The following is a 24589-nucleotide window of genomic DNA, read 5'->3' on the forward strand; positions in this document are numbered from 1 at the left end:
AAGCTTCTAATTGTTCGATTTGGTTGGGGTCATGTCCGACACCCGAGGATGGAGCTTCCGTTGAAGTCCCCTAGATTTCTGGTTTTCTTTCCACTTCTGGACGAGAATGAAACTGCTTATCCCCCATTGACTGCCGGTCTGGATCGGGTGATGGGTCCTTGCGTTTGCCTTGGTGCAGGGACAAGCACGGACCCCTGGAGGAGCACTCGTGGTGCTCCATATCACCTGGGCTCGAGTAGGCTCCGGCATCAAAGCGGCCTCTGCTCAAACACTTCAGTAATGGCGCGGATTCTCTCAAGTGTCCCATCCTATGCCTTGCCCTTCACTCCTCCGGCACCAGGTGCTCAAAGCAACGTCGGGGACATCATACAAAATGGATTATCCCGTCTCAAATCCCGGCCGATCCGAACTTTCTGTTTGCCCTGGACCGAATTCCGGCCAGCCTGGACTACTCAAATAGACTTTGCAAATCGGGTCCAACTAAGACAACCCAAGACGGGATGTTCTTCGCTCTCGTTTCTTGGCGATCTGATCGCAATATCCGAAAGGTAATCCTTCCTTCAACGAGGCTTTCGCTTGTTGGATCTCCCGGCTCGCCTCCGACAATAGCGCTCGATTGGGCGGATTGAAAAAGAAAGTATCCGGAATTATCCCGATGCTCAGGACCTCGCGGATCCTTGTTGAGGAACCCGAATGGAAACCAAATACGATCATCGCGACCAGCTCTTTTTGGTTTCGGTTCGGGTTCATCGATACGGAGATCCCTTCCGGCCGGAATAATCCGGGATTTAATCCTTTTTCCCGAATGGCCGGTCAGTGGGTTCATTCTTCCAACTACTGTTCCACGTCGGCGATCAATTCGAGCGTTGTTTTATTTTTATATATTTTTTCAAATTGTTTATCCCGTCTTCAGGGCGGTTAACCATTTGTGTATGTAGGCGGAAGCGTTTATAGATCCTTTCGGTTTGTCTTCCTAAATCCAGACGTGGTTGTGGGTAATTTCCATGAAATTCAGAATAAGCTTCAAAGTGTATCGCGCTACTCTAATGACGCAAATAAAATGATGCTTCAGTATAGTATGTTCTATGGAGTTCATTCTATACCCAATTGTTCCACGGTGGCGATCAATTCGGACGTTGTTATAATGTCATATGTTTTTTTTAAATTGTTTATCCCGTCTTCAGGGCGTCTAACCTATTATAGATTTAGGAGGAAGCGTACATAGGTCCTTTTGGTTCACCCTGTTCGGTTTGTCTTGCTAAATCCAAACGTGGCCGCAGGTAATTTCCATGAAATTCAGGGTGAGCTCCAAGGTGTATCGAGCTATTCTGGTAGGGCAAATAAAATATTGCTCCGATATGGTACGTTCTATATCAGCATGGTATGACCCTGGTTGCGGAGACCGGAATGGACCCCTGAGGATATGGCAAGATTGGTCAAGCTGGTATTTAGGTTGGAAGGGGAGGTGGAATGTGGGTGGTGGTCCATTGGCGACCATCGACTTTGATCCATCCTCGGGTTTGAGTCTCCTCTAGAAGATACCTCGCGTAATTACCGAAACCACCTAAAACTGGTTAACAAGTCTTTCTCGTTATCAAATCCAGTTAATGCCACGTTCTCTTTCTTTTTTTACCCAGAATATTTGCGAAGGCGTGTGTAGATAATTAGACATTTCCTTCACTTCGGGGTTCAATTGGACCTGTTCGTGCAATTATTGGGGATATTTCCTTCTAGTGGATTCTCCTTCTAAGGCAATCTTAAACGTGCAATACTCGGCCATTGCGGTTTATCGAACCACCCCATGTCCACGGAAAATTTGCTGGTGTCTCTGGGCGGCTCGAATATGCAGCCGATTGACTACCAATCGATTTATCGACTGCCAAGGAAATAATATACGTGATCCGTTGTTTGAACTGACGTATTATTCCTGTCCCCGCACAATCAGTTCCCAGTCCAGGGGTGCCAACCGCACAATGGTAAAAGAATACCTTTGTTGGCAGAACGCAATGCAGTCTTCGGAATTACAAAATTCTTTGTATAGCTTTTCATTTGATCTAATGGACATCTGGTTTTTCTAATTAATTAGGCGTCTTTGTATATCTTAAGTCATCCTTCTGGTGTCTGGAGTGCTTGAACGTTTGGACATTTTCTAGACATCTCCTTGTCGAAATGGCCTTCGGCGAACAATGGATGCCATTGGGGTTTATTGGACCACCCGATGTCGGTGCAGAATTTGCGGGATGTCTCACCATGGCTGAGTTCTATAGACGATTGACTGCCAATCGATTAATCGACTGCCAAGGAAATAATAAGCACTATCCATTCAATGAGCCTCGTATTATCCCGACTGCTGCCGAGTGATCCATTTCGTTATTAATAAGCATTTATTAATAATTTCATTCCGACGCTTTTAAGCTCCGCGCTACATTGAAATTTCAGCTTCTCGTAAACGATATCATATTTTATACTCGCTAATTAATGGAGCATTAAAAGAAGCACCAAAATGGCCGCTTTCCGTTTCGCTCACGGTCATATATAATTGTCAGCTTAAACGGAATGCGTAATGAGCGGGAATTGGGGCTAGCATTAATACGTAATTGCAGCTTAATCATTCCATCCTCTTGTCACAGTCTATAATATCGGTAAGCCGCTTAAAACTCAATAAACAGGTCGTAAAAAATTCATTGCCCGATCGGAAGACTCATTTCGTGCCTTCGACCGTAAATCGGAGCGCCGCCATATTGTTATTCCGATGTCCAATAATTTCCAACATTTTCGATGACCCGTTTTACATTAATATAAAATAAAGGCGTACACACTTGCAACTGCCCGAATACTTCGTCTTTTCATCTTGGAAAGAATAGAAATATTTTGACCAGTATTATTTGGGAAATTCTGTGGAAATAATAATAATGTTAATGAAATGTCTGGAAATAATCGGTGATTTTTCAGGTGATCAGTCGCAAGTGTGTCGCTTTCAAGGAAAGTGTTTGAAGAATAGGTACTCACCTCAGCAGGAAAGGCATAATTGTTTATGTGATGTTCAGAGCCGCAACAATTGTCCAAGCCGTAGTGGATATAAATCTCTTCGAACTGATAATGATAAGCGAGTGGACCACCTGTTATATTGACTTGTACCTTGGCCTCTTTATCCGCCCGAAATACCAAAAATTGACCAGTATTGTGCAAATGCCCGGACATCTGAAACAATTAATTAAAATTCTCAGTACCCTCTATGAGCATACATACCGCATCGATTTGACAGGTTTTACATGTCGCTAAATTTAATTAACATTCGCCGTCTCGAAATTCCTGGCGTAGTATGATCAATTAATTTTCAAACATTTTCCCGCCCCAGAATTCGCGTAGATAGGTTCAATATATTATTATAATTAATTTAAATATCTATGAAAGCGCTCGAGAGGGGCGACCTATCGTTAATGTAATTAATTAAATACACGGGGCTTTTGCCTTTAACTATAAACGACTACTTTCCCTGAATGCAACGCAATTACACGTATAATGCACAAACTCCTGAAGTTTGCTATTAATTTATAAACGTTCTCCGAGTACTTTGTTAGTATAACGTAATACTATAGCTGAATTAACGTTGTGATTTAATTGGAGGTAATGATAACTGACGAGGTTTCGAGTTGTTATGGTATACAAATTCTTGGAGAATGGTTGCTAATTTGCGGAGGTTTTTCGGGTATGCGGAGCTCGTCGTCTATTTTCAGGCACTTAGTCGTCTCGGGCAAACTTGTACAGTAAATATCGCGAGTAAATAGAATTTGCCAAAGGCGAGGTTGGGATTTGTTAAGGACAGTCGAACACCTCCCTTCGCGTCGTATCTAACCCGTTCTGTCGTCGTCTCGCACCGGCAAGACAATCGGATTGCCGCAGTTGCAGCTGCACCTGGTTTGGCGCAATACAAGGAGTTCCTCTTAGAGCTCCCCAACGACCTTCCCAGAAATTTAGAAAATCCCTTCGCCTCAAACTTTTCCCTCTCTCGACCCTTCTCCATCTCCGCAGGAGATTCTCCTCGCGGGAATTCCAAATGAAATTTTCAGGGATTTCGAATTTTCTATTTTCCACTCCGCAGCGCTACTCGCCGTGAAAAATCGAATAGAAAATCTCTCTTGCGAAATTTTCTTACGCCAACGGTTGTCGAGATATTTCGAATCTAAGTCGACCATATAGTTAGCGTGACGGAGCCGTCCCCTGATTGGCCGATTCTATTTCTGTACATCTCGGGAATTATTCTCTAAAAAAAGTCGGAGGAGTCCGACATTTTTTTCAGGTAATACTACCTCACGGTATTTTTTATCCTAAATCTCCGGTTAGTCCTTCGTTTCTTGAAAGGGGGTGAGATGTAATCTCTACAAAACATTAGCAGGAAATAAACGTCTCCCCCGCCATCTTTTGTCGGTCAGACGGCAGGCGGTTCGGCTCGGTGACTCCATTTTCTCGTACGTCGGACGAACCTGAAATATGGCGTCATCAGTAAGAAATAATGAGTTGAGCCCGGTGGTAACCAGCCAGAATAAGACGCGTCAGCAAAAGTCGGCTGGGCTAACTTATTATTTCGCAATAGATATCCGTTTCCATTAACTTAGCCGTGCGGCCTAACCTGCGCCATATTTCAATTAGTTCCGGCCGATGAGAGGTTAGCTGAAACCCGGTCGGTCGGCCATATTGAAAATATGCATCAGCTCTTCCGACTGAGTTCTTCCCCGTTTTTTCGCGCGTTTCAATAAAACATATTCCATTTTTTTGCGCAGTGATTTGTATTAAATACGTGAAATCCGTATATCAGCGATGAAATATGAATATATATGAGGTCCACAATATTCAAACAATCGACTATTTCCATATTTCACCTCGGTCTTATCGTTTCAATATTCCATTTTTTGCCCACAAATTTGTATTAAATACGTGAAATCCGTTTATCAGCGATGAAATATGAGTATATATATGAAGTGCACGATTTTCAAACAATGGACTTTTTTCATACCCCACCTCGGTCTTACCAACCGCAGTTCCTCAACCTAACCCAACCTAAACCCGTCCAAACCTAACCTCCAACGAACGGCGGGAAAAGGCGAGGTCCTCCCTGCTTGTACTGAGTTCACCGCTCTTAACTCACCCCTACCCCTTGCCCGATGAAAAGCGCCACCCTGGTACTTTCGAACTCCAGTTTTAGGCACTAGGAACATCCCTTTTCCCCTAGAATCGCCCAGCGAAGTCGGTCGAAGAACAATCGTTCTTCGATCCGCTCGCGTCCCTCCATTTCGCAGGGAACTTGGGCCACGGTCGCGGTGGGCGGAATTTCCACTAAATGTGCCCACGGTTCGGTGAGTACTTCGCAGGGGGCGCCACTAGCGGCTCTAGTTTTCCTCATAAGTCCCTAGAAAAGCCTTTTCATCTGCTTCTCGAGCAACTGAACGAGGTGTTAGTCTAGCGCTCTCTCTCTCTCTCTTATTTTGTCATGAAAACTCTCTTTGTACACCTTAGCTAATTTCCATAATCTTTGTTGCTTGTTTCCGTATGCGTCGTACACGATTTTCCTAGGCGCTCAACATTGCTTAACTTTAGTGACCGAACGAGAACTGGTGTTTTTAACCTGGACTAAGAGTTGGCATGAGCTTTTTAGATTATCCTTGCCAAAACATATTTACCAAAACGTATTTACAAAAGTATATTTACCAAAGCATGTTCACCAAAGATAAAGAGCAAAGTCCAAGTCTGTGCAGATTTCAATTTGTTCGATCTGAGAGGAGCTGCAATCTAATCCGAATGTTAATGAGATATAACCTCCTTCCTCTCATGCGGTACAGTTTTCCCAGAACGGGGAATTACAGAGGTCGCTGCGGGTGCCATTCCCACCTAGGGGAATCCTCTTAAGCGGTCTGATTTCCCCGGAACATCGCTCGATAATTAATACGAATCCGCGGGGTGTCGATACCGAAATCGGAATGCGCATCACGTTTTCAATCCCTGTTCAACCCTTTCCCGCTGGGGCACAATAGGGTGCGCTGGATAACTACTGTAGTAATGGTCGATATTTATGCCCTCCACGGTTGTGCACCGTGGGACAGTTACATTGGCCGAATTACGCGCCGAGGACGGACAGCATTATCAAATGAACGTGTTTACGCGGAAATTAGAGACTTTCCTAAATACGTATTTATTAAAGATTCCGGAATAAGATAAATATAATTTTATTATACATTTTTTAACCCTAAAGATGATACGCCCCCTCTACGTTGTCTCTTTCAACCTAACCTCAACCACAAATTATACGAAAATGTTTGCCAACCACGTAAAGTTAACATGTTGTTACGCAGCGATAAGTGTCCAACTCGTGGAGAGGATGACTTTAGATAATTTCGTTTAACGATTAACTTCGGTATACGAAAACTGATTACGCTTTCAATCCCTCTTCCATGCTTTGCCCGTGAACAATGGAGAGCCCCGGTTAACGACTGCAGTAATGTACGATGTTTGCGCCCCTCTAGTAGTTTACCGTAGAACAGCGGTGTTCCCCGAAATATGGAATTCGAACCGGAAGTGTCGCGCGATTGTCACGCACGTGTCATCTTTAAACCGGAAGGTTAACATATGTCGGCAGCGGGGCATGAAAAGTAGACGTATGAATGCCCGCCGATTGATATTGAAATCGCAACCCGGTCACCTCTTCAGCCCCTAATAAACCGTTATTCCTACAACGATACAGGACCAGCTTCATTGGATCTCAAAAACCGATACCAATCGATTATTTTTCCGCGAGATCGTTAATTAAAGCAAAAATTATACTGCGGTTTTACGTTCAAGTTTCAAACGCGAACGTCGAAGCATGCCGGTATACATTGTTTCGTTTGCGTCGTCTATCCGCCAATAGCCCTGATTTTTAATTATTTTTTTTTCTCCTATCGATTTGTTGACAATTTTTATAAAACTCAAGGGGTGTCAAGAATCAGTCGCGGAAAAGTGCGTCTAGATTGGTTAGGAGGTACGGCGGTAGAGCGCGCCACCATCGGTCGGAAACGGACGGAAACGGGCGGAATCTGCCGAGCCGAGACGTACGTTCGAGGGTGGCGCTCGTTCTATTGTTTAATTCAAGTGCCGAAGTTTTAACCGGGTTAAACGGGGTATAAATTCGCGGCGATTAAGCCCGCGACGTCAGCTTTCCGCAGGCGGTTTCAGCCCCGGCCGGAGGAATTCCGCGGGCTGACGGCGCGCTTCGGAACACTTTTTCAAGCGGCCCGCGCCGCTAAACAATGGCGGCCGCGAAGGTGGCGCCACCGCAGCGGGAAGTGCCGCGGAATGGATACGACGGCATTCATGCCGGGCGAGGCCGACAACGGAAAGCGTGAAGGAAAGAAAGACTTTCTATGCCTTTCATTCCACGACACCTTTCATGCCGCAGAGGCGTTTTCACGGAAACCGCGCTCCTTGTCCCTCGATAAGCGATACGTTTCCCCCACGGATTTGTTAATTGCATGAAACCTGCGCCCCTTGAAGTCTCTGCAGAGGTAATGTGTGAATTCCTTTTCATTAAGATTTTCCGTCCTCGATTTTTTTGGTTAGGTATGTCGGCAGTAGAGGGTGTCGCCATCACGTTCCTTGTTTCTAGGGACTTTCTTCTTTACGCGTATGGCCGCGATGGGGCGCCACTCCCGCCGAGAGAGCCTCTCAATGGCGTCCCCGGTACGCGTGACCTCGAAAACGACGAGAGCGAAGTTTTCTCTTTGTGATTCCGAGCGGGCCGCCCTCTCCTGGGAGCATTCCCGGTGAATGACGTACTTTAGAACTTTTGTTTCGAGATCAGCAATTTGTATCGCGCGTCTCCGGTTCCACGCCGCTCCTCTTGCATACCGTCTTACTCCGCGGCGCTTCCCTCACTGACGCCCCCGACTCTCCTCGAATCAGCTTTCAATCCTCCCTTATGGCCCATGGTTCGCTGCCATTTTATGACACCTTTTCAACGAAAGTCCGAGGAACTTCCGAGCGAGAAGAGGTCGTCGGAAAAACTCGATTTCGCGAGGCTGAAGGAAGCGTGCTCCGGCCGAGAAAAAAAAGTAGATCCCATTCACGGTAAAATCTCCATAACCTTTAAGGCCTTCGGAAAAGCACTGTTTTTAAGTTTCGTGGAAAACACATTTCTTCTTTTCATAAGCATTCGTTTTAGGCATCACCCCTCGATGACTTTTTATATTCCAGGATGTCGGGCTCTTTTACAACTGTCTCGGTAATGTGCAAACCGATGCCACTATTCACCTCTGTATATCTGAGTATTCTATGGCCCAAGCGGTTCCTTTGTTACGTCTCGGACGTGGTCACGTGACCCGTCGCGCATCGAGAGTGGGGGGTGACCGGCTGGGTATAAAAGCCAGCGCAGCGCGCCGGATTAACAGAGCCCAATCGACCGGGCTTGAAGAAAGGTGAGTTAACGTCCTATCTTTTTCCAGGACAACCTGCTTATTCGATGCGACGGAACAGAAGGCGGACCTGGATTAACTGGAAGTAGTTTTATCTTTCTACGTATTTATGTAAACAATTTTGAAATAAATTGTTTTACACGTTTTGACAAAACTTGTTATGTACTTAACCGAAGAACTATTCGAAACGCGAGGAGCACCAGGGAGTCAAAGTTTATATCGGATCTTCTTAAATTCGATTCATTCGCGAGTAACCTAAAGGGGACTTCGGAAACTGAATAATCAACCCCAAAGAGGTATTCCCGTAAAGGGGTGAAACTAGATGAGAGGCGCAAAGGACGAAACTCCCCGAGCTGTCACTCGCGTTAACGAATTTCTAACTTCCTTACGGTAGGTCGGCCATTTTTCACCCCAGAGTTTGTTAATTCGATAATTAAGTTATTAATAACAGAGAGCGGGGCGCCGGCTAACCAAACCGCGGGACGACCGGTTACATTTACAGCTATGTAAAAAGGAAACAATTTGTCAAAACTTTGGACAGGTATTATTCCACTGCCGGAACGGAATCCCCTCCCCCGCGGAGTTCGTGATCTGATATAATTAATAACTGCCCATGAACCATTTTCCCGAAACTTTTGTATCTACGAGTGACGTATGATATGTGGGAAAAATCACCCGCTGAAGTCTTCTGTCTTTTTCCATTCTTTTTTTTCCTTGGCGAAAGAGATTTTCTAAATTTAATCGTGGTCAGTAAAGCGAATAATGGCTTTTTAAACTGCAACGAAGTTCTGGCAAATTTGTCCTCTCCTCGGGGCGCGGTAGGGTGCGTTTGAAAAGGGCGATCAATCTTTTCGAATTTCGATTTTGAACGAGGGTCGATGCTCCCCCTTGTGATGGACGCCGCTATGGTCAAATTAATTAGTCAAAGAACAGCTGATAAATTACCTTGTGCTTGTCCACGTGTACCGGCCTCAAATGGGGGTCGAAAAGCAACTTGTCAGGCTCGACGTTGATGGGACTCTGTCGTCTACCCTTGCTGCAGAGGTACCACTCGGGGTTTATGAGACCCCAGAACGATGGACCTGCAAAAGAGAAATGATGTTTTCTTTCACAACTGCGACTCAGCGGCAATTAAAATTTGTCAAACATTTCCATCGCCAGCGCTTTCACGGTGGACGTGCATTTAATCCGAATACCCGGAGGGAGGTAATATATGCGACGTTACATTCGGCAGGGTTTCCGCATCGATGCGAAATCCGCATTATCGTCAGCATCCTTCCCAACGAGAGAGGGGGGGAAAACTACGGACTTTTCTGTTCTTCGAATTGAAAATTTGTATAATTCCAACTTTTCGCGTCTCACAGGGCCGCCGCTCCGTTGATCCCCGACAAGTTTTACTCGCGAAAAGAATTTTCAACTCGTTCCACGTTTCGGACACAAGGGACGTTCGCCACCCCCGAACTACCTCGACCCGCCTCACATCTCGGGTGCCCAACTCCTTGGAGAAATTTAACTTTTCCTACGTCAGCGGAAATCGATATCGAGAATGCCCGGTTAACGAGGCTGAGTCCTCGCACGGGATATCCATTTTTCCCTCCGAGAGCTGACGAGGAGTCGCGGAGGAATTGTTGGGAAGGCTAGGAGAAACGGAGATCTTGGAAATCCCGTTTAAAGAAATAAAAAGAACGATGTTTTGAGCACCATTGGTTTATCCCAGGAGAGGGGAGAGAGCTGAACGCTGATTGGCTGCGCCACTCCCCCTGAGCGACGCTATTGGTCGTCGATGCGATTCATCAGGGGTACTCATCTTAATTCTATTTTCATTGTGAAATAACAACATTTGATGTCTCTATCGTTAGTTCGATTGCGTATAAAATGGAAAGGACCTCGTGGACCGAAATTCACCCTATTCTAAATAATCACGTCGGCGATATTACGGTTAGAGCCAAACGTTAATTAACCCATTTCGCCGGGATTCGAAAATTGTCGTCAAAGCGACGTTTTTCGATGCTTTTGAAAGGAATGTTCGCTACGCGTCGCGCCGTTAACGAAGTGACGGCCGCGCGGTCGTTAATTTACCTTTTCTTTTTTTTCCGACACCTTCCGCGCCGCGAAGACTCCACTTGGGATAACTATCTTCAATGTCGAGAACCTCGACTTGCGCGCGTGCGTGATATTACGCGTGTCTTCTCCATTTATGCCTCGAGCATGACGGAGGACGCTGGAGTGGCACGCAGGCCTAATTAAAAATTATCGGACGACAAACGGGCACGTAACCTCCGCATCAGCTGGTCAGTCGTTGTCGCTTAATTACCCCGACACGATGGACACGAAATCCATCCTACTGCGGCAAAGCGGAAATCCTTTTCAAGGACTCGGTACGAAGTTTCTTTTGCGAGTCCGTCAAATTGCACGGAGTCGGCCGGTATTTCCATAATGGCGGAAAATAAAACGCATTCCGCCGTTCCCGAGGGCAGGGGCAATTTTAAATCGGACGGAACCTCCAATTTCTGCCGCTAAGTCGCACGTTCGGGCCATTCCGCGACGTTCCGTGATCCTACGTGGTGAAATGACCAGTTGCGACTCCTAACCTCAATCTCGACCGAGTCGGCACGCAACGCGGAGGCGCACGCACGCGCATGATTGGTTCACGCGTGTCTTCCGCGTTTCAGCCAGAAGCGTGACGTAGTAACGCTCGAGTGGCACGCTAGCATAATTAAAAATTACCAGGCGATAAACGTATACCTAGCCGCCATGCACGCCGGTCAATGGCGGGCGTAATATGGCGGCGCAATATGGCAGCCGCTTAATTACCGCAATTCGAATGGAATTAGGTTTGTCCTATTAGCATTTTCATGGGACGGCTCGAGAGCGGCACGACCGGCGCGAAATGGCCGCTTCGCAAACGGACACTAATTGCTTCGCCCTCGTCCTCCGCGATTTCACTTGCCGTCAATCTTTCTCCCTAGGGAGTCACTCTAACGAGGGAGACTTTTTTACTCGACTGCCAATCCTAGGGAATTCCCGCGACGTCGACGCGCCACGTCTCGGTGACTCGAACCCGTCCGACCCATGCAAATGCCTCCTTTTTTTTCGACCAGGGTCCAACTTCAGAATGCAAAACTGCACAAGAAAAAAACTGGCAAATTTGACTACCCGAATCAAAGATATGACATACCCAGATATTTACTATCATTTTGTATGTTTAACGGAAACTTAAATCCGCCCCTCATCCTGATCACTCGATCCCTTTCAGCCCATGTAAATGCTTCCTTTTTTTGGAACAGGGTCCAAATTCAAAATGCAAAATTCTGCCACTGAGTCAACGGGAAGACGACCAGATTATTTATTAATTTAATAATTTCTGCAAAAATGTTCAAAGTAGAATATTTTACGAGCGAATTGAGAATTTCCAATCGGCTCTCAATTTTGACCGATTATACGTTAATTCACCTCCGAGCAACTTTTTAACTCGAATTCTGATGGAAATAGTTGCGCGAGAAGTGACGTCATCAATTTTCCTCCCCGGCCAGGGAGCTCAAACGACTGGATCTTTTTATACGTCTGCCATCGGGGGAAAGAAACTTTGGTCGCCATCTATTTCCCCCGCAGTCCCGAAGAGTCACGGTGATAAACACAACCCCCGGGAATTCCTGTATCAATGTCGCGACATTTTTCGCTGGTTAAAGATCATCCGTGAATTAATGTCAAATCCGTTGTTCAAAGTGTTTGAAATCATTCTAGGGTAACTAGTGCCGAGAAAACGGAGAGGAAGTTTTAAGGGGATTTTTTTAATCCCTCGAGGACTCGATCCATCCGATTGTCACCAGACAGTCAGGAGATTCCAATATTTCCCCAGTTAGAGACTTAATCATCTCGATTTCCAGATTCAAGGCGCTCAAAGCTTCCCGACATCGGGATCCATCTTTAATTAGGTTCCCGACTAATCTAGGAATTACTTTGATGTCAGAATTAACATCCCTGCAGAATCTCTGCAGGAAGGACAACTTTCAAATTAGCAGGATTCCAGCAAAAATTGCTAATTTTACGTTACACCCCGCCGCCGGAATAATCACGGCTAAAGATCTCATCCTAACGAAATGATTAATCACGAGAACTTAATATCGCCAGGCGAGGGAAGGAACGGCCTCCGAGGATGACGTTACAAAAGGTCGTAATAAAAACGCCGGCCAAATTTTCAATTACTAAACCCGTAACCCAGAACATCTACCCTAATTTAATCGGCATCCATCTAATGGCGAGACTTAACGTAACTCGCAAAAGATTTCTAATCTTCGCTTTTGTTTGCCGCCGCCATTTTGAATTTCCCGCCTCGTCCGATGCCGCGACGAGATTTATCCGTTTGGCGAATAATTGCTTAATTAGCGGGTACCGGGGGCAGGAGACGGCGGGAAACGGGAAAACAGCCGGTAGAAGGTGAGATAGGTAATGGAATAATGTGGCCAGATGGAGTGATTACTTTCTTATAACCTAGAGAGGCAGCAAAGCCGTTATAGCATTCATCACGCCTTCCCTTCCCTGCCCCTCGACGCCTCCTGCAGCCTGCAAGGGCCGGAGGCGCCGGCCGGGGGCTGTAACAACCCTATTATTGAAACTTCAAGCGCGGAGCAATCATTCTGCAATTAGCAAAAGTGATTAAGTGTAGAAGCCAACAGCCTCGGCGGCCCACTCGCGCCATAACCTCCGCCTCACGCGCCGCCATTATGTCTGACGTGCGAAGCATCGAGCCCGTCGTTATTTCTTAAACTACGATCATCGTCCATGACTACTTCGGTCAAACGCGTTCGTCGAATGCCCGTTCCATTTGCTTTCTCCTGAATTTCTCCATTTTGTACGTAATCTCGGCTGACTTCCAAATTTTGTACCTTTCGCCCCGACTTCCACATATTTTTTTAAAGAAACTCCTCATTATGCGTATAAATTTGCCTGCTGCAACGGAGGTCCAATTTGTAAAATGAAATGCTTCTTTCTTTATCATATGCAATTACTATTTACATTCGTTACCGTCAATACGCCGTCCTCTCAGTTAATAATTAATATTAAATGTGAAATAACAACAGTACGACAAACAAAAATATCGAAATAGTCACGGCGAAAACAACCGACCCCGACCAGATGAGCTGTCATTTCGCGAATGAATAATTGAGAATAATTAATAATACATAATACATTGTCTTTGACTTAGAAGTTTCACATCCAATGTTTCGTCGTTCCGCCAAGATTTCGACATTGGATGCAAGAAGCAAATAATTAAAATCAAACCGAATTACGTTCAGTCATAATTATCCCCCTTCACCGGGCGTCAAGAAAAGCCCTTCGTGGAACGTCTTCCAGTTTCCCGAAGAGTAGATGGAAAGAAATAGGGAAGAGAGAAATGGGTGGCCGCGATCGGGGTGGTCGTTTCTTTTAGTTAGATGGAAATAAATAAGAAAAACACGGAGAGAGAGAGCGGAGGGGTGCCAAGTCGCAACCACGTGCCCGTGGATTTCCGCGTCTTTGCACCCCGGATGCATTTTACTCGGCGGTTATCGACGACCCCTAACCTCGAAAGCCGGATCGGAGGTAGGGGCGTCTGCGGAACCCGAGTGAAGTTGCTCCGAGGCCCCCGTGGGGGTGTGAAGTCCAATTAAGATGTTTTTCAACGGCGGGGCTTAGCCCGCAGACATCTCCGTATCTAGGTGGCGCTGCGCCCCGGCCTACCGGTGAATTCATATGCATACATGAATACATTTCTCTGTTCTCCAATCAACCCACGGCGTCGCCGCGCTGTTTCCTAGGGAATCTTTTGTCCCCGTCGCTCCGCCCGGATATTTTCGCCCGCGAAAATATACACCCTAATGAAGAACGGCCTCGTCATTACGCCGAGCCTTCTCCGGTCTTCCGGTTTTGTTCGACGCGCCTCCCGTTTTGTCATCCGAAAACCAGCCACTTTTTCACGTATCCTCATCCCATCTTCTCGAGGGGCCATTCACTCAGAAATCAGTGAAAACGATCTCCATCTTTTAGATTGCCTTTGATTTCGTATGACGGACTACAATGCGATGAGGTAACAAGGAACGTTCGGTCTTAACCCTTTCATTACGATTGCCGACTATAACCGGCACACAAACGATGATTTTTGCGGACGAGCTCCGACTTTAGTCGGTAACAATTTCTGCCATATCTGTGGAGTATCTTTTGATTGTATTGGCTCGTATTGGATTGATTATCCTAAACGTACATTTTGAACGTACGTAACACATTTTGCCTGTCGAGACGAGACGAGATGACCGGCTATTGGTATAACTTTTAATTTCTTAAAAATTTAAGGTTAGACTTTCATTTGGATATTTAATACACGTCTCCAGACAATGTCTAAGGTAATAACAGTAATTAAACGGCGATTTTTGTAGTCCGATTGTCGTTAAATGATTGCACAGTTTTTAATTTTTATTTATGATGCCTCTATGTTATTATTTTATTAACGTGGGGTGAGAAAGAGTGGCCTGGCAGGAATGGGATTCCTTGTATGTCCTTTTTGTCCAGGTGATATGTTTGCAATAATTGTTCAATCGATTAACCGGGTCGACCTTTTTGAGTTCAATAAATCGACACCACCAATTTCTCCCCCTCACCTCAGCCCTTCGAATCGGCTGGGGTTATTGCAATCGATTGATTTGTTTCGACAGGGCACCAACCCCTAGACCACTCTAGAACTTTTTCGATGCCGTCCAATTGGGCCAACCTCGAAATTTGGTAACCGGGGATGAAAGGGCGATTTTCCCTCGCCCTTAACGAAGCAATTTCGATCCTAGGCCATTATTCTGCGCCGAGGGGCCAGTTTTTCTTCTGCCCTGACGAAGGAGTTTCCGAAAAAGCCCTTTAATCATTTTCCCGACCATCGGACTTCGATAGTTCCAAGTGAGCTTAGCAAAATCGACGACGCTTTCGAAACTTGCGATATTATAGAAAAAAGAGTGTATTGAAAAAAGGAGACAGCTGATTTTAATGAGATATCGAGATCGGTTAAATTATTCCGAAGGGACAATATTTCCTACTCCTGTACCCTTATCGTCATTATTTTTTAACGCAAAGGGGAATCAAATGAAAGTTTAAACGTCGGCTTCGCAAAGTATCTCTAGCCAGCGAAGGAAAAGAAAAATCAAACAGAAATTCAAATTTCGACGTCGCAAAATGGTGCCAATTGACAAGAAGGGTAGAAATCAACTGAAAGTTCGAATTTGACGTCGCAAAATGGCGCCAGTCGCCAAGGAAGGAATTACATGAAAATTCAAATTACAATCCCACAAAGTATCGTCGGTCGTCGAAAGAAAAAAAAAAATCAAACGGGAGGTCAAATTCCATCATCGCAAAATGGTGCCAATTGACAAGGAGGGTAGAAATCAACCGAAAGTTCGAATTTGACGTCGCAAAATGGCGCCGGTCGGCGAAGAAGTTTTCGCAAGGAGGCGCGCGTCGTTTCGAGCCGATCGCTCGACAAATTTACGGGTGCAATCCGCAAGGCGTCGCCGTTATCGATTGCGATAACGACGTTGTCGACGCCCTCGTCCCAGGTTGCCAACCGTGGGCAATCCGAGCGGATTCGCCGGAACCGCCCTCAGATTTACGCGCGACCAGGCCGGATGTCGCAGTTGTAAATTCGTTAATTAACTAAGGTAATTGCTTCTGTAGTCCAGTAATGCGCTCGACCTCGAATAGCGCAACGCACATCATACGGTTGCACCGCGAGCAACGAAATCGAATCACGTCCAAATGTGAGTAAAATCTCGACGGTGCCGTCGCGACGTCCACCCCGGAAAATAAACATGCCAACCCTGAAACTAGTGACAAAAGTTAGCGAGCCTTGAATCAGTATGCAGCGCCGAATATCTCGAAATTTCCCCCCCGATATCCCTCGCCCGATCAAATTGTTTAATTTGAAAAATTGCATCTGGCCGAGATAATGGGTTTGTAGGCCAGCGTGACGAATAGCGAATACACTTTACGGAATGAAATGGGATCGCGCCTGAACGCGAACAAACTCCGAAATGTCCAGTGACATTTTCAGCAAAATCAAATTTGATATATCTATATCCCTTTTTTTTTCAATTTTCATCACGCGGCAACGAATATTGAAGTACTGGCCGAGGGGCTTTTTCAGGTGGTTTTAAAGAACCTTTCTTTTCGCCGCCACTCACGAATCGTTATTATAAATAATGTTTATTAAAAAGTTATTACACAAATGTTTCGGCACGTTTAAATAATTTCACCAATTGCTCCGTGGAAGGTGGCAGGTTTCCACAGTTGGAAATGCGTTTATCGCAGCGAATAATACAACACGTATTGCCGTGATTCTCTAGGAGCGACGGAAACTAACCGCGCTCGAGCGTGAACAAATCCATAATTATCGCAAATAAAACCCCGCTTGCAAGCGATTACAACTCATCCAAACCAGAGCTACTAATCGGGTAAAATTGAAGAAATTTTAAAAATTCAACGTTATCTCTTTTTTTTTATTCTATCTATCCATTTGTCTACCCTTTGGCGTAAAATATTTCGGACGATTTCAAACGTTACGTTTATTAGTCAAAGACCTGGAACGGGCTAAATCACAACGGTTGGCTGGAATTCGGGAGAAATGTCCATGTTGATTTCCGGGAGTGGGTGTACAGGGAGATTTGGTTGTTTGAGCGGGATTCGGCTTGTTTGCTCGCGGCCATCCGTAGGTGCGTTTGCACGAGTCCGCGGAGGATGGTTTTCCGGAAACATATTCTATGCATACATGCATGTCCGACACCTGGAAAGCACTGACCGTCGCCCGGCCACCGGCAGGCAGGATGTTAAATTACAGCATTTAAATAATTTCATTTAATCTCCGCGCCCCGCGCCCCGACCGACACTCGCCTCTCTTCCTGCGCCCGTTCGCCAATTCTGTTACGGCCCTGTACTAGCTAACCGGACCGTACGGTTATTCTAGGGGAAATAACACGAGACTTGGAATTTCTAGGGGGATTTTTAATGCCCTAACGAAGGCGAAGTACATTCCGCTGGTGCAGCCAACCTGCGTTATTTCTACGCGCGTTATGAGGTTATTTTACGCCCGATTAATCTCCGCGCGAGATAACCCAGACCGCGTTATGTTAACAAGCATAATACATAAAATAAACATTGACATCGAAATATATCATTCCTTTACTATTTAGCCCGTTTTAAACATGAAAAAGATGTAAATTAACGTTGAAAAGTGTTTCACTACTCCCAGGATATATGTAGGAGAGAAAAAAGAGAATGGTAAACTTGGAAATATATGAGTTACGTATGGACAGGTAAAGAAGGGGTTGACTCGGAGTGGAACGGGTGGGGTGGGAGTGGGGGTAAAGGTATAAAAGGAGGCGCCAAATGTCGCGTTGCTCATTTGCCCGCTAGCGGTTCAGCAGTGTGGATCTCCCGGAGGTATCGTATTTTCTTGTATGGTTTATATCGAGAAACTCGGCAGAGTTTCGCGCCAAATACATTAAGGAGTGAACGGCACCGATTGCTTAATATGCATATACGTTCTATATTTGTAATATGCCTTGTACTATCAAATAAATCATATCTCATACCATTTACGTCTTTATTTCCTCAACTCTGAACGCGTTGTAATGGAAATACCGATCGATTTATTCGAATCGATGCTCGGAAGTGGCGCTCCTCGAAAATTGCAATTTTTCAGTTCCCGTTTAATTCCATTTACAGAAGAAATGAGAAGGTATAAATAGAAACAAATTGTACGTTTAACTGAGGAAATACCGTCTGTCCAAAATCAATTCAGCGGTTCTCTGTTGAGCATTGTGCTTGCAACGTTCGTTTAAAATTGATAAGCCGCTATATCGGTTGTCGGATACGATTGGGATTTAATTCCGTACATACGGAAAAAAAAAAAAAAAATTGGAGCGATGAACTCTCGCTGCCCGCCATTTTCCCCACCGCCGGTAAGATAATATTGCTGCCGTCGGTATTATTCGTTATGACAAATAAATTGAAATAAAATGGCTTTCCTTTGCCTCTTTGCGGCCCAATTAATCGGCCATCTTCATCCCCCACATTTCGGGCGTCAAATTCCATTATTAATATCCGATATGAACACCTGTATAAAAGCGAGATAATTGGACGCCTCCCGGCCGCTGCTTTATCAGGGAACCCGCGGACAATATTCCTTCTGTTGTTATTAGCCGCCATGGCAGACAAATTAGAATAACACCAACATGGTTCTAGGCGAGCTCAACAAGTAACCAATATGGCGGATCCTGCGCATCGCCGTGTTTCGATTCATTTCAACTATTTACGAAAATGTAGCTTTTCCCAACGACTACGTAAATTAAAGAGGTTAATTTTAGTAACTGCCTAAAAAATAATTCGACCGCCATTTTCTAACTGTTTACGCAATTCTAGAATTCAATGTCCCGTATAGTCAGAGTTCTTTGGATACTTTCCGGCGTCCATTTTTGCGACGAGCGCTGGGACAATATTCCTTCCGTCCTTATTAGCCGTCGCGGCGGACAAATTAGAATAAAATGGCTGCTCGGCGTCTATTCGTTCAGCAATTTGTCGGGCGCCATTTTCCCCGGAATCTCGAGAGCGCGGCTCTCGGTGAGTTTGGTAATTAGGTCAAGATGGCGACGGGAGTGCCGGGATTCGAAATTGCCCCCCCTCCAACCCTGCCCTCCCCCCTCCGTCCGCGGTCCGAGTGGCGGGACTTAAAAAATCCAGTCGGACCGTTTCAGCTGGGCGCCTTAAGTTGGCACACTTGTATTCAGCGCGAAGTGATAAAGATGGAAAGTGACCCCGGCCATTTGCATGTTTATTCCGCTTCTTTAATTCCGCGGACTTCCCGACGGGTGAGTTTAACTACGGCCGTCCCACTTCACCCTAGTTCCTTCGGGGCTGCCAACCCCCGAGACCGCTAAACCAGGGGAACCATATCCTCCCTGTATTTTTACCACCCTCCGCAATTGCCGAGATATTCTTAATGACGGCTCCCGAAGCCCGTAGTTGAATTAATACGGTCCCTTCGGCGCCCATCTTCATTTTAATCCCGAGCCGTGAGTCACGCTCCTTCGAAATCCCGCGGAATTCCTCAGCGGTGATTCGCCTGGAGTTCGGTAACTTTCCTAGTGACAAACAGTGGAGCCAACGAAATAAAAGTCGGGGAGGTTTCTCCGGCGGAAAAGTTTGCGCCGCCCTCCTGGGGGACTTTTAACGCTAAAGGGGGACGCTCGAAACGGCGTTATCTCCCTCGTCAGTGCTGCCACCTCCCGGATATGTCCCTAGACAATGAACTAACAGGGTCGGCGGGTTATAATCCGGGTTACACGGCAAACTCTCGGACTCGCGCTCAGCCGACAACTTCCCTTTTTCCCCGGGTTCCCGGGGCGATATCCGCTGACAGGCGCGCCAACCTGACCGGGGCGCCGAAAATTCCCTAGGGCCGGCGGAGCGGCAGTTCCCGATACGGCGACCCGATCCTCGAGGACCCGGTTTCGCCGCTTATTGGTTGTAAAACGAATCGGGCCATCTGCCCGCGATATGAAACCCAGCGAACCCTAAAAATCCGACCCTGGCGAAACCTCCCTCGTAATAAGCAGCGACTCCCAATCCCCGGCGAAAAGTCGGTACACGTCGCCCCTTTCGCCCCAAGGCCCGTTCCGAACTATCCGCATTTATTGTCCCTACGAATGAGCGATCGAGAAAATGCCGAGAGCCTCTCCCTCAAAAGTAAGAATTGAGGAACTCCTAAAGGAAATTTGGAGGGCCGGTGAGGCAACTCCGAGAACTAAGCACGAGGGTGTCAGCTGCTTCGCATGGCTCGGCATAACTATACTAAACTTCAAACCTGGAGCCACTCGGGCTCGGGCTTGGATTTTTTTTTTCTTTGTTTAGCGAAAACTACGGAGATACGTAAAATTAAGAAATTCATCTAAGCCAGGCGGCCTCGTAACTTTAGATTAAGGGTATTCGGGGGAAAAGGCGACCTCGATACTTATTCCGGCGTCGACGAATGAGAAGGTTACGTGCATCTCTTATGTGGAAATTATGATTAAAGAAAAAGAAGAAAAAAGAAAGAAAAGAAGAAAGAAAGAACGGTTCATCGCTCACCGGAGATTCCGTCGTAGGTCCACCATTCCTCCCAGCTGGCCTCGGACTCTGCAAGAGAAAAAGCGGGATTATGAATTTTCCGAAAAACGTGGATATTTCTCGAGGGCGGGGGGGGACGTGTCGCATTTCTCGTCGCTTTTCCGGCTGAGTTATTAACTTCTTCCTTGGTGGGAAGGGGAAGTACGCAGTTGCGTCTCGCGGGTCGCTTCGATGGCAAAAACCTTCGGGGCTGCAGCTGCAGCTGCAGCTACCCCGAGTGCAGCTACAGTGCCGGCTTGCGAACGAATAAATCCAGGCGGCGACGTTGCGGTCGTCGAGTGAGCCCGGCAAATGAACGGCCCTTAATAATTTACTCGAGATGCATAATTTAAGGAACGGGACACCACCTGATTCCTAACCGGGAATCTCGGCCCTGGGAATTGCTTCCGGTCCGACCCCTGGTTACTTTTTACAACCCCTTCGCGGAAAATCAAAACGAACTTGCTCTCCGAGCTCAAAGTCGAATTCTTCCCGACTAAAACGCCAACCTCGCTCTTTTTCACCCAAACCCTACATTTTTCCAGCTTCATTTAATTTCCCTCAAGGGGGCTAATCATATATTTAAAAAAGGTCCAAATACCGCAGACAGTAAAATATATAATCATCAAGAGATTGCCAGTTTTTCGGGAAATGCACCCATTCGTTGATCCCCATCCAAAACCCCGCCGAGCCGGGTTTAAGAAAATTTTCCGGGACTTTCCAAGGAAATGGAGTCGTTTACAATTTTTCACCCAAACCCTACATTTTTCCAGCTTCATTTAATTTCCCTCAAGGAGGCTAATCGTATATTTAAAAAAGGTCCAAATGCCGCAGACAATAAAATATATAATCATCAAGAGATTGCCAGTTTTTCGGGAAATGCACCCAAACGAACCTCTTCGTTCGTTGATCCCCATCCAAAACCCCGCCGAGCCGGGTTTAAGAAAATTTTCCGGGACTTTCCAAGGAAATGGAGTCGTTTACAATTGGACGGATAAGCGAGCGTATCCGAGAAATGAAATTCTTCCTGGAGAGATTAACGTTCTCGAGACCTTTTTTCTCCCTACCCTGGGGAAACTGAAAAGCAGTACTCAGAGCCCGGTAATTTTTCTTTTTCTCCACTTCCTTTATTATTTTTTCTTTTTCTTCTTCAATCAAAGCTCACCCGGAGAGATTAGCCCTTCAGAAAGCACAGCCGAAACCCCTTTAAGCTGGATTCGGTAATCGTCTTTCCCTAGGGAATTCAATCGGTTAGAACTAGGGAAAAAGGGTCGGGAATGTGTACCGGGGTGGCGAGAACAGCCCTCTTAACGAATCGTCGACGAGGGTGAGTTCCCGGGCGAGGGGCGGCGGGGTGGTCGGCTGCGGAATAAATTTACGTACATTTTGCGAAAATGACCGGTGCCAGGAACATCTAAATACATATTTATGTATCACCCCATAGCCCCATGTCGGCGGCGACCCTTGACACAGTGTTGGATTCGAAGTCGCGATAGACGGCGTGAATTTCAAAAGAAAAATAAAAAATATGAGAAGATAGGGAAAAAATTCCCCCAGGAAAGCGTTTCCCTCGTTTCCTCGAGATCGCGATAGACATGATTCGTCATGAATAATACATTCGAATTCGCTAAAACCCGACATTTTAAAATAAATGAAAAGAAATAAAAATTCAAATCAAGGTAAAAATTGAAATACATTCTTCTTTTTTTTTTCGTACTACGGTGAAGTACAGTTCTAATGTCACAATTGGGTGTGAAGTTGGAAAGTATATGCCGAAAATTTTCGAACAGCTTAAGACGAGCGCAGTCGAACTTCCGTCCTAGGGACTTTTAGTATGACGACGATTGGCAGCGTGCTTCTTGTCGGCGCGACGCACGTTCCGAATGCGTCCCACGGACAATCCGACGATTCCGATCGATCTATCCACGATACGTCGATATATCGATCGACTGGTCTCCCAGGAATTCGAGTTACCAGCCGCAGGCCGCCTCAGAATCCGAGCGATTCGCGCGTCCCATTCCTAGGGACATTGGTTCCCCCAGACACGCGAGCAACCCCCGCGACCTATTGGCGCCTCTTCGCTTCGACCTGACCTACATAGTCAATTGTGTGTCCGGGGTTCCCAGGAGTTTAAAATTGAAAAATCAAATCGGCGAACTTTGCCCAGACCCAAAATTCCCCTAGGCAACCCTACCGACCCCGCGTCCCGTTTTGATCCGCGGTTCGGCCCTGATCGAATATATCTAATTATTCCCTAAGTAATTAGAAAGTCATCTCGGGAGAATTCACACTTTTTCCCAAAAAACCACACTCCAATTTCAGCCATCCAGCGGTCTTCCTGGAACTTTTAATCCCACGAGTGATATCGAAATTCAGAACTTCGATATATTTAACATCCATCGTCGTCTTTCTCCTACGTCGCGACTTCAATTAATTCTATGGATTTGCGATTTTTAATTAACAATATGTACAATATTCATTTAGTTCGGGATTGAAAAGCGCTTTTCTCGGGGGGGTTTGAAAATGGATCGAAGTCGCTGTGTGTGGGAATTTTCCGAAATTTTTTGATTTTTGGGGGTCGCGCCATGGGGTGTGCGGGAAGGGGCGAGAACTTCCGGGGATCGCGGTGGCAGCCACCGTACCGGAAGTGCGCGCAAGGCCTGCATGTGCAGCGTTCCAAGTGCACCCCGTGACACATCCACCATGGCTGACCTGTTTTTCGCGAACTACTTTGCATTAAGTAGTTGCGCGGAAACAGTCGAAGCGGCGGCCCGCGAATCGCGGAACGAGGGATCCGTATCTCTGGGCTTGCAGCTGCAGCTGCAACGGCAAAGTCGACGGTCGGCTCGACGCAGCTTCGCCTTAGGAGAGACTCTCGCGGTACTTTAACGCGTCGCCGAGTCGCAGCCCAGCTGGGGGCTGCTGCAACTGCGATTGCAGCGGACCTGCAGTCGAGGCTGCAAAAGCTTTCCCTTAGGACTCAAAGACTTAACTAGCGATAATCGAACGATCAAACCCCCAAATAAACGAAATTTAACGAAGAAAATCATCGGTAATTTCGCTTGATACTCTGGAAAAAAAATAAGTTGGTTGACTCAATGAAGTATGTACTACGACAAGAAAATCCTGCAATCAAGTACATCCGAAGAAATGTCAGATTGAGTAAAAAAAAAATGATTACATCGAATCAAATGAAAGGAAAAAAAGAAAAAAGAAAACGGTGGTAGACATTTCGTTCAACGTACCATAGGAAAATGTGATAAGAAATAAATAAGATGTTCCCCACCATGAAATACGCCATTGTTTCAACACCGGCACAGAGAAGAATAGTGAGAAAAACTGAGAAAAAAAAGAAACGTCATTGAGCTGAAGAAATATTTCTTTGAACGACACCAGAGAGATATTCTGTTAATTATTTTACTAAACTGGAATAAATTGGATGTTTCTTCGGAATTGTCACTATCTATTTGAGCTTGCTCGAGTCAAATAATTATTCTCAGAATTGCCAATGTATTTCTTTGGTTCAATGGACTTTTTCTTTTTCAGGGTATAAGTAGAGGTGAAAGGAGGCGTATGTTAACCAGGAAATGCCCGATAGAGAATCTAAATGAGGAATTTAATGAACAATTCTTTAGACTACCAAGTGCTCAACCAGTTCCTAGTTGTATACCACTTCCCGTTTACATGGCGCCCCGGGGAGAGAAAAATGGACGACGCATTTCTCCCTTAAGCTTGTTAGAATCTCTCGACACTTTAAAGCATCGCCGTGTCGCGCCGGACTAAGCTGTCCGCAAGTGCACAGTTGCAACTGGCCCGTAGCCGGGGGATCGCTTCGCTCCAAATGGGGATCGCTTTAACGCCTCGTCGTTTATCGGATCATCGACCGACGACGGAAAGCTTGCAACTGCATTGCCCGACTCTCCGGAGAAAGAAATTAACCGAGCCGCGTTTATACGTGTCATTTGCGATATTAAACCCTCTTAAAAATAAGA

General features: G+C 46.1%; 1 protein-coding gene across 4 annotated transcripts in view; it reads right to left on the bottom strand.

Moving 5' to 3' along the window:
- Positions 1-24589, bottom strand: part of LOC105702672 (carbonic anhydrase-related protein 10) — an 88282-nt gene that overhangs the window by 22840 nt on the left and 40853 nt on the right. For all 4 annotated transcript variants that reach the window (XM_012430398.1, XM_012430397.1, XM_012430396.1 and 1 more), the window contains exons 2-4: positions 20580-20627; positions 9387-9523; positions 3010-3201 (exon numbers count right to left, since the gene is read on the bottom strand). In XM_012430398.1, the coding sequence (XP_012285821.1) occupies positions 3010-3201; positions 9387-9523; positions 20580-20627 (377 nt within the window). The remainder of the gene's footprint in view (positions 1-3009; positions 3202-9386; positions 9524-20579; positions 20628-24589) is intronic.

The sequence above is a fragment of the Orussus abietinus genome, unplaced genomic scaffold (assembly GCF_000612105.2).
Source record: "Orussus abietinus isolate OABI.00-Male unplaced genomic scaffold, Oabi_2.0 scaffold157, whole genome shotgun sequence".
NCBI classification, from domain to species: Eukaryota; Metazoa; Arthropoda; class Insecta; order Hymenoptera; family Orussidae; genus Orussus; species Orussus abietinus.